Raw genomic sequence first — 10,867 nt, 5'->3', positions numbered from 1 at the left:
TGTCAGAACATGAGTTTAATATGCCGTCTTTAATCGGAAGCTCACCACAGGCCTGGCTTAACAACTCCTGAGACACAGATGAGATCAAACTTAGTGGCATCACTGAGGGACCACTATACTCTTAGTACCATGGGTGGTACAGCAGAAAGATGGGACATAACCTCTGTCTTCAAGAAGGTTACAGTGTAGTTAATCTCAATTCTGCTCCCAGAACCTATCATCCATCCATCCATCTATCTATACATCCATCAGTCCGGCAGTTATTGAGTATGCATTATGTTCTAGGCCTTGTGTTTGCCTTTGGGGCTAAAAAGAGACAAATGGATGAATAAACCATGTTTCTTGTCCTCAGGGAGCTCACGTGCCAGTGGCAAAGACTGACATGGACATGAGCGGGGGGCGGGGGGNGTGCGTCCCAGTTATCAGAAATTTCTGGTCTGTACGGTGCTAGCTGGTGACAGTGAAGGAGCTGCTTCTCGCCAGGGTGCTTGCCACACTGCACAGAAGTGCCTGAGGCCCTGCCCGATGCCCTCGTCTCCCTGTAGGCTCCCTCTGCTTTCGTGGAAGACTTGTTTCTGATGTGGACTTTTCATTAAATGTTTTCAAATTCCAATTCAGCCACTGACCACCTGAGTTGTCTGGGATAAAGTACTTCACCTCTCTGAGTCTCAGTTTTCTCAAGAGTAAAATGGAAATCTTACTCCTTACCTTCGAATGATGCTGTAAACACCAACATTTATGAACGTATTTTGTTAACTCTAAAGAACTCTGGAAATGTTAATAATTTCAGTATCACACACAATGCCAGCTCTGTTATTGAGAGGTTGGCTGATGTGCCATAAATGCCCAGGGAGCAGCAGACCTGTGCCACTGCATCTGTCCCAGATCCCATCCAGGCACCTGGCCACGAGCCATGAGAGTTTCCCACATTGTTACTATCACTTTTTGACCAGAGGAATATCATCCCTTCTCCCCAACATTACAGCTACTACTTTTTTTTCCCTCCTAGATTCTGACATGGGGTCTCGACCTGAGTCTATGGAATGTAGAAGAGATATGGTACCAAGACCAGCATCTCCGACAGAAACAGGTACCAGACCAGAAACCTTTTCACACACTTGGGTATCTGACTATGGAGGCAAGATGGTGATACGAAGGTTTATTCAGTGAATGGATCCATTATCACACCACTCTGTTCTGCAGCCAGACTCTCCTCCAAACTTCTCAGCCAATTATCCATTTCATAAATACATACGATTCCTCAGAGGGTCAACTGGCACAGAAAGTGAAGTGAAATTGTTGCTGATTCACCACTGTTGCTAGAAAAGAAAGCAACCTTAATAACAAAACCAGAAAAACACTATTAAAGAGCAGCGTTCACCTGGCTGTGGTCAGCAACTTCACTTCTATCAATCCTGAAGAGTGTAAGCAAAATGTAAATATTCTGAAATTGTTTAATGAATGAGTTGTCTATGAGAATCATTTTAAAGAGAGTCGTGACATGCAGTGGAGGCTATGAATGCAAACTTTAATACAGACAGCACATATGTGATTTCTGAGACCTCTACCTCCAGAGTCTACAACTGTGATGAGTGAGATGAAGCCAAAACTCAGGGGGGCAGAGAGGGAGAGAGGGAGGAAGGAGGGAGAGGGGGAGAGGAGGGAGGGAGAAGAAGGCAGGGGTGGGAGGCAGAGCAGTGGGCACAGGGCACAGGAAGCAGCATGGTGTGATGGGAGAACAGCACATTGCAAACAGGTAGCCCAGAGCTTGAGCCACTTCTCTGCCACTTACTCCTAACTGCATGGCCATGGGTAATTTGCTGACCTGCTAAGGGTCCTGGATTCTTGTGCAGAATAAAAGGAACTTGCTACGTCTTCTCTCATTAGGTGACACAACACCTGGCACATTGCCTGGTATTTCACAGGTGCCTGAAAAATGCCCAGCACCCTGCACTCCTGCCCTCCCCTGCCTGATCCAGAGCATTTGCCTTTGTGATCCCTAACCTCAGCAGTGCCTTTTAGGGTTAGTCATACAGCTCATGGCAATGTCAACGTGAATGAGTCAGTGGCACTTGAGAACGTTCTATAAAATCCATCATTATACAGTACACTGTGCTGGGGCTGCATTTACAAAGCTCTCACATGATTCCCACAAGAAAGACCCACCCCCCATTCTCCCTCTCCCCTAGAAAGGGAGCTTGGCCCCTGCCCAAGACCTTGGAGGGATTCAGGGTGAATAGACAAAGATCAGCTTCTCAGTTGATTACATTCCTGGGCTTAAGAAGATAAAGCGCCTTAAGGAGAGATTCCATTGAATCAGGGCCAGGTAGCTTCTCCATGTGTTCATTTACTTGGACTGTGCTTTTCAGGGTCTCTGAGAATGACCTCTCCAATTCAAAGCACCAAGAGGAATTTTCCCTTCTGCATCAGGTTACTGCAATCAGTACGAGTGTTTGAGACAAGCACAGGGAAGCCAAGAGAGCAAACTACCATCTGGCAAGCCCCATATTCGTCCCCTTGCCTTTAAAGAGAGCATAAAGGTTGAAGAGAACAAGTAGGAGATGGCTTTTTCCTAACATGGAGTGTAAGCCAGTAACAAAATAAAGTGGCTGTGGTATTCATTCCTTCATTCAACAAACGTGTTTTGAACATGTATGCTGTGCCCTTGAATGACCACAGACTAGTGAGAATTCCCACATGCCAGCCACTGCAGGACAGTGTGGCAGGGGCAGCAGTGGGAATGCAGGGGAAAGAGTGTGCTAGCCAAGTGGAGACACAGGGAAAGACTGGGGGAATGGCCGAACCGAAACTTTCAGGTTTGGGGTTGAATGGAGCTGGAAGTTGTCTTCATAGACTAAGGCTGTCATTTGGGAGAGAGGTTGGATTTCCATGCGGCATCAGATGACAGAAGAAACATCAGTGGCTAAAAGTTACAAAGAGATGGATTGGAGTCCACAGCTCCCTAACAATGGGGCAGTCTGCTGTGGTCAGCAGAGAGATGTCATGCAGGGCTACAGGGGCACTGGCCAGAAATCTTGTGGGGAAAAGTCCTACACTGGGTGAAAAGGTGTACCAGATGGTTTCCAAGGCTTCTTCCAAGCCAAGATTCTAAGGCTTTGCAACTCTATGATTTTTAGGATTTTCTGGGACTTTCTGAACCCTTTCTGCCTGACCAGACTTTTAGCCCTATTAGCTCCAGACCTGCTCTGACCTAACATAGCCTAAAAACATCTCTCTCTCTATCTCTGTCTCTGTCTGTCTGTCTGTCTTGTGTTTCTTTCATATTTGCTGTAGAGATAAAGGCAAAGGAAGTTGACTCTCTCCTTCTCTTTCAGATTTGACAACAGAACTTTTCTCTCCTGTGGACCTTAACCAGGTCATTGTCAATGGAAACCGATCCCTGCCCAGCCGGCAGCACTGGCTTTTCAAATACCTGTTTTCAGCCCAGCGGGCAAACCTGTGGTGCCTTTCTCGTAAGTGCCCTTATCCCTTATCCATCTTCTTCCAAACCCTGTGGTCAGGCACCACAGGCCTGGCTTAACAACTCCTGAGACACAGATGAGATCAAACTTAGTGGCATCACTGAGGGACCACTATACTCTTAGTACCATGGGTGGTACAGCAGAAAGATGGGACATAACCTCTGTCTTCAAGAAGGTTACAGTGTAGTTAATCTCAATTCTGCTCCCAGAACCTATCATCCATCCATCTGCCATCCATCCATCTATCTATACATCCATCCGTCCAGCAGTTATTGAGTATGCATTATGTTCTAGGCCTTGTGTTTGCCTTTGGGGCTAAAAAGAGACAAATGGATGAATAAACCATGTTTCTTGTCCTCAGGGAGCTCACGTGCCAGTGGCAAAGACTGACATGGACATGAGCGGGGGGCGGGGGGGAATCATTCACAAAGTTCACAGATCTATAATCCTGTGGCCTCTGGTCTGCAGATCCTGACTCTGAGATGGCCATAGGTATTTCACCTCCGGTATTGCTGATTTTGAGACTAGTGCCTCACCCCTCTTAGACTCTGCCTTTATTCAGGGCCACTGGGCCCCCTCCAGCCAGCAGAACCCCAGTGTTTTTGCTTGGACTTTCCAGACTGAATGGCCTTGACTGTCTTGGGCTTTTGCTGCAACTAGGAAGAGTCCATACCAGGCAATTTTTTCCCCCGAGGATCCTGTAGAGGTAATTCTCCCTTTAGAGTCCCCAAGAACTAAAAACCAGCTGTTGTCTTGTGTATAGGTTGTATGCAGGAGCCCTCCTTCTGTCAGCTCGCAGAGATAGCAGACAGTGTGCCCTTGTACTTCACCTGCACCCTCTACCCAGAGGCCCAGGTGTGTGACGACATCCTGGAGTCCAGTGCCCAGGGTTGCAGGGTGATTCTTCCCTACAAGCCAAAGGCCCTGTTCCGGAAAAAAGGTGAGCTCGTGGTGGGGTCTGCATACACTGTATTTCCAATGGGCTTCTGGCTCTGGCATTTTAGAACTATCCAGATTAATTTCTTCTTTTTTCTTAAAGTTATCCCTGATCCCTGTAGAGATGGGAAGCCATTTGGAAATGCATCAAGCTGACTATAGAGGGTAACCCTGCTCTGGAGTGTCACTCCTCAGAGAGAGCCACCATTAGTGCACCTGTCAGTTAGAGAAAAGTTCAGCAACAGTGTCTTTAACAAGACGGAAGTCAATTTTTCTCTCCAAGGACATGAATGATGCTTTTTATTTTGGGGGTGGGGTAGTTTTACTCCTTGTACAGTCTCTGTTTCCTCCAGATGTTGCCACTCTTCTTACTGTTTGATTTTCTTTGTGGAAGACCCTTCTCAGATGTCTGGTAACCCTTGGTTTTCCACTCAAAGGGAAGAGAGGCCCAAAGACTGATCGGGAAGCTCCATGTACATGGCAGGAGCTTGTTGACTTTAGGTTTCTCGGCAAGATAATCTAGTTGGGCACCCTTTGGGGGATTCTTCATATCAATATTTTTAGGCCCCTCCTCCAGGGGAATCTCTCAATACCTGGCCTGGGGGCAAAAGCCTGACTGCTAGTGGTTTGGGCACCAAACAAGGTTGGGAGGTCGGGGAGTCTCAGTGTTCACTGTGCAGACTGACTTGAAAGAATTTCCTGTTTTCAGTATGGTGCTCATGCCATGCTGCCTGGTGCACATGAGAGACCCTCTCTTCTGTCATCTCCAGAGAATAACCTTCCATCTTCTTCGTAGTAAGGAAGGGCAGTTGTCAGCTGTGGAAAGCAGAGGAGCCATCTGCAGATTTAATTCCTTCTCAAAGAGTTTTCCAGCCAGTCCTTCTATTGTAGACTGCCTTTGCCCCAGTGCTGCCAATGCTTAAACCTTTTGGGACTCCAGAAGGCATATTGAGTTGCTTCTTGGTTCTTCTCACAGAAAAGTTGAGTCAGCTTTCTGAGGCCTATTAAATAAATTTTTACTCCTCTGCATGCTTTCTAGCTTCCAAAATTTTGTTGCTAGTTCCTCTCTCCTATTCTTTTTTTCCTGGTGTATTTATGCCTTTACAAGAATCCCTTTACTATTATTTTAGTGAGATTTGGGGTAGGAGCTGAGAGTCAGAACATGAGTTTAATATGCCGTCTTTAATCGGAAGCTTTTCGGTCTGGCTTTTACTCTTTTGTTATCATATTTTCACGGATACAACAAATCTCTCTTAAGTAATATAATTTCTTTCTTCCTCTGTGTAGTTGTGCTGGAAGATACAGTGAAGAGCTTTTATACTCGCCTGCCATTCCAAAAGCTGACTGGGATTTCCATTAGAAACAAAGTGCCCATGTCTGAAAAATCCATTTCCAGTGGGTAAGCTACTTCTGCCCCATCCTGAGTATTTATTATTAAGATTGTTCTACATCCATGAAGAAGGTGATGCCATAACAGTTAAAGGCAGAAGTATAAAAACCTTTTTATACTGTGCCGATGGTAGAGTGGACGAAAGGGAGGGCTGGAACCAGGGGTCAGGCTGACCATGGTGCTGGGACAGAAACTAGGGTAGCAGAGCATGTGTATCTGGACTCAGGAAAAAGGTAATAGGGAGATAACCATATCTAAAAACCTTGGCTAAGGTAAACTCTGATATTCAACACAAAATTTAGCCCTGAGCCTCCGTATTGAGCTGCATCTTGTCAATTAGTAAAAAGTATCAAGCAAGGTAATGAACTTGATCTCAAAGCTCGCAGTGTTGTATTCAGAATCTATACAGCAAGTATAACTTTTAACAGAACCGTAGGCTCATAAGGACTTTTTACTTATTTTATTTGCTATTTTTAAATTTTATTTTATTATGTATTTATTTGTTTAGTTGCTATTTAGTTGTTTTAATTCAAGGTGAGGTTTCCCTCAGCGTAGTCTGTGGCTCTGGCCTGTCAGAATCACCAGGAGGCCTTTTACTAAGCTCATTCCTGGACCTACTGAATCAGCAATTCCTGCGGTGGGGCTCAAGAATCTGAACTTTAAGCCCCCCCCCACCCCCCGAGTGATTCTTTTGTACGTTAAAATTCAAGAGTCATTGATCCAGGCACTGTTGACCTATGAAGTGCTGGGTTATGAAACTGCATCACGTTCTGGCATTTAAGGTCTACTTAATGGGGTTAGAAGATAATATAGGCTAGTCTGTCTTGAGATCTGGTTGGACACTGCTGTGCTGATGGTAGAGTGGATGAAAGGGAGGGCTGAAACCAGGGATCAGGCTGACCATGGTGCTGGCACAGAAACTAGGGTAGCAGAGCATGTGTATCTGGACTCAGGAAAGCTTAGTTAGCTGGGAAAGCGCATGGTCAAGCTGGACTTTAGCAGTGGGCTTCCAAGTGGCAGGTGGGCAGGTGGACAGGGTTCTGGGAGAGTGGAGGAGAGGGAGAGGGCTCACCTGCATCAGGATGGACATGCAGCCCACACTGGAGAAGCTGCCCAGTAGATAGAAGCTTCAACCGCCAGAATGGGACTTGGGTTCAGGGAAGGAGAACGTCAAGAACAAGGAAGGGGCCCCACATCAAAAAAGGACTAAGGGGTTCAGCAAGTTCTCATCTGATGGCTCAGATGGACTGGCCCAGAAAGCAGAACTGTGTTCATAGAGTGTGACTGGTAAGAGGGAAGCCAAGGGGGACACAACTCAGCTCTTTGCTGGTGGGGTCACACTGACTCTAAGCCCATGAAANAGCTGCCCAGTAGATAGAAGCTTCAACCGCCAGAATGGGACTTGGGTTCAGGGAAGGAGAATGTCAAGAACAAGGAAGGGGCCCCACATCAAAAAAGGACTAAGGGGTTCAGCAAGTTCTCAGGAATCAGGAATGAGGGATCAGACTGTGACATGTGGTCAGAGCAGAGGTGACTTAGAACTGAGCCCGGTGCCACTGGTTTGGATCCACTAAGTCCCTCCTGCCATGACTGGTCCTAGAAGCCGAGGGTGTGGTCTAGTAGCCACACTGAGTTGTAAGCAAGGTAGGTCCTGATGGCTCAGATGGACTGGCCCAGAAAGCAGAACTGTGTTCATAGAGTGTGACTGGTAAGAGGGAAACCAAGGGGGACACAACTCAGCTCTTTGCTGGTGGGGTCACACTGACTCTAAGCCCATGAAATCTCCCCTTTCTAAAGATGCTTTCTCTACTGCTTTTCCCTTTGCCCAGAGTCCAAAGCTGAGACTTTCTCCTTACCTGAGAGGATTGCAGAAACACACTCAGGAGCCTGGGTCAGCTTGGCTTGGAACATGATAGGCGTGGAATATATGCTGAATGAATGAATGAATGAATGAGTGAGTGAAAGATGGAAACAACATTCCTGAGAAAAGTGTAGAATTTTGGTGTAAGAAAGAACCTCAAAGCTAGGAATCCACTCATGCACATTGACCAAAGCATTCCCAGTTTCGACAGTCATAACAAAAGCTGGTCCCCGAAAGTAAGAATGGCTACAATTCAGGCCACTCAGTAGGTCTTGGGTCACCAACGAAAGCCTTCAGTGCTGCTCTTTCTCTTCTTACACCAGGTTCTTTGAATGTGAAAGACTGTGTGATGTGGACCCATGCTGCACCGGCTTTGGATTTCTAAATGTTTCCCAGTTAAAAGGTGATAATAACAACTCCCTCTCCCCTGTGTACAGCACTTTACAGTCTATAAAACATTCACATCTATGATCTTATCTCATCCTCAGCATCTTCTCAAGGAGGGTGGGGAGGAGTGATCTTTATTCACAAGTAGGGAAGTGGGGCTTGGAGAGAGGAGGTGGTTAATAAATGTGATAACTGGGACATAGCTCTTGGTCCAGTGATCTGTCAACTTTGTACAGGCAGTTCTCCTGACCGAAATAGCCTTCCTTCCTTCCATGCTTTACTTAGCTGTCTTCTGCTCATCTTTCAAGACTCGGTGTAGGCAGCTTGGTAGAGTGAACTTTGGATCCATCCATATGATCTGTATTTAAAATCTGCTTCAGTCTCTTACTAGTAGTATGATTCTGGACAAGTTACTTAATCTCTCTCGGTCTCAATTTCCTCATCTATAAATAGAGATATAAATACTGTTCTCCTCATAGGGTTGTGTGAAGATCAAGTGAGATGATGCAAACAGAGCCTAGCACAGCCCTGGGTACATGATAGGTGCTTGATAAATATTAGCTACCTCTGTCCCTGTGCTCGTAGGCCAGAGGCTCCTTACATTCAAGCACAAGTGTTTTTAGCAATGGCTAAGATCATACCTGGAATATAGTGGTGGGCTCCAAATGTCTGCTGAACAATGCATTTGCAGAATTTCTCTCATTCAATTGGAATCTTACACCATGCTCATTTTCCTGGTCCTGGCTATTTTTTGCTCCAGGGGGAGAGGTGACATGTCTAACTCTGAACAACTTGGGACTTCAGACATGCACTGAGGAAAATGAAGGTGCCTGGCGTATTTTGGACTGTGGATCCCCTGACACTGAAGTTCGCACCTACCCCTTTGGATGGTATCAGAAACCCAGTAAGTAACCTGTTCCTAACACTACATGCACCTCTTTAGTTGACTGTTTCCCAACCTTTCATTAGGACAATGTTCTTGGACTGGGAAGTAGATTAGTCAAGATTCACTGTGTTCAAGCCACAGAAATTGATTCTACTTAACTTAAGCAGAAAAAGAATTTATTAGAAGTCTGCCCATTGACTTAAAAGGAAGATGACCAACTAGGTCTCAGAAGAGATGGAAATGGACCAGCTCCATGGATGTATTTAGCAAGAACAAGTAGACAACTTCTTTAGTGGGTTACGGTCATCACTGATCTGCTCCATAGGGTTTGGTTGTTGTATTCAAGCTTTGAATTCAAGTGAGAGAGTTTGGCCCAGCTTGGGCTGTGAGTCCACCCACTGCCAGAGAGAGAGTAGGGCAGCTTGAGTGATGGCCCCAACAAAACTGTACACAGTGGGGCAGAGGAAGTTCCCCCAAATATTATTAAGGTACTGTTTCTGGACAGGAAAAATCAACAAATGTCCACTCTGCCGGATTCCCTTGGTTTTCTCACTCTGCCAATTAATCAGGACCATGTAACATGTGGCAGTCTCAGGGAGGAAAAGAGAGACAAGCAGTATGTATTTGACAATGCACATGCTGTTAGAATTTCAGGGCCAAGGAAGTTCTGGCTCACTGTGGGCCCTTATGGCATGTGAGGCATATGTCCTGGCACATTTTAGGAGCTTGATTTGAAATTGAGGAAGAAATGAATGAATGACCATCCTGGTGTAGTGGAGAAACTACTGGACTCAAATAAGGAGACATTAGTGTCTTCCCAACTTTGCCATCTACTATGAGTTTGTCTTTAGGAAAGTCATGGCATTTCCTCAGTTTCTCCATTGGTAAAGTAAGTGAATGAGACTCACTATTGTCCTGTCATGTCTTACATTCTGGGTGTTTGTGGTGTGGGTAGACTTGGGGAGCAGTGGACAACGACATGGAAACTAGACATCCTCATCTTGTGTTGCAGAAGCAAACTCACAAAGATGTCCCAGATGCAAAGAGATCGAAAACCCTGTCTTGGGAGGAGTCAGATGGAGAGGCTGAGCTGGGGTTCAGTATTTCCCACATCTCCCGCTAGTGGCCTCCTCCTTAGTTTCAGAGTAAATGCAGGATGGATGTTGACCTCTTGCTTGGCTCTTGCCCTAGAAGTTAGAGTTACGGAATGTCTGATCTGGAAGAACTCTTAGAGATTCATAACTTTGATCACCTTCTTCACATTACTCAACACAACACTTTGACCAAAGTAGGCAAGGAGAGGAGAACTAACATTCTTTGTGTGCCTCCTGTTTGGCAGGCACGTGCTGGGTCTACATGGGTTATGTCACGTAGTACTCATAACACCCATAGGGGGTAGGCATTATTTCCTCTATTTTAAGATGAGAGGAGTATGGCATAGAGAGTTGAAGTTACTTGACCCAAACCACATAGCTAGTAAGAAGCAGAGTTAGTTTGCAAGCCCAGATCTGATGACCCCAAACTTACATTTTCCTCCTTTATAATGTTGCCACCTGGCAGCTCTTCAATATCCCATGATTGATTGGCTATTAAAATGTCTAAATACCTTGTCTAACTGTTTTTGTCTCCAACTCAGTTGAGTAACAATTGACTAATAAAGTGAAAAAAAAAATAGCTAGCAAACAAACCAAACCAGTTGATGGTTTGGTTTGGCCTCTTGTTCCAGAGTCATATCCAACTTGAAAGGTCCAGATGAGGGTCCCAGGCAGAATTTTGTCCCATTCCTTGTTCATGAACCTACCAAACACCTATGTACTCCTTGGCTTCGTGGCATATTTTTTCAGAGTTGATTATTTCCATGCCGAATGGAATTTTCCCCACTGAGGTCCACCTTCAGCATCTTGTGACTTGATTTGAATTTATTC

General features: G+C 45.6%; 1 protein-coding gene across 1 annotated transcript in view; it reads left to right on the top strand.

Annotated features, from left to right (window-relative positions):
• TG (thyroglobulin) overlaps nt 1-10,867 on the top strand; it is a 254,111-nt gene that overhangs the window by 90,464 nt on the left and 152,780 nt on the right. Inside the window, exons 29-34 of the mRNA XM_008570298.1 lie at nt 1,010-1,090; nt 3,336-3,473; nt 4,246-4,422; nt 5,706-5,817; nt 7,993-8,072; nt 8,817-8,960. Of these exons, the coding sequence (XP_008568520.1) occupies nt 1,010-1,090; nt 3,336-3,473; nt 4,246-4,422; nt 5,706-5,817; nt 7,993-8,072; nt 8,817-8,960 (732 nt within the window). The remainder of the gene's footprint in view (nt 1-1,009; nt 1,091-3,335; nt 3,474-4,245; nt 4,423-5,705; nt 5,818-7,992; nt 8,073-8,816; nt 8,961-10,867) is intronic.

This window comes from Galeopterus variegatus, unplaced genomic scaffold, assembly GCF_000696425.1.
Source record: "Galeopterus variegatus unplaced genomic scaffold, G_variegatus-3.0.2 Scaffold589, whole genome shotgun sequence".
In the NCBI taxonomy this organism is placed as follows: domain Eukaryota; kingdom Metazoa; phylum Chordata; class Mammalia; order Dermoptera; family Cynocephalidae; genus Galeopterus; species Galeopterus variegatus.
Note: the sequence above shows the minus strand (reverse complement) of the source record. Positions and strands in the feature narration are given on the sequence as shown.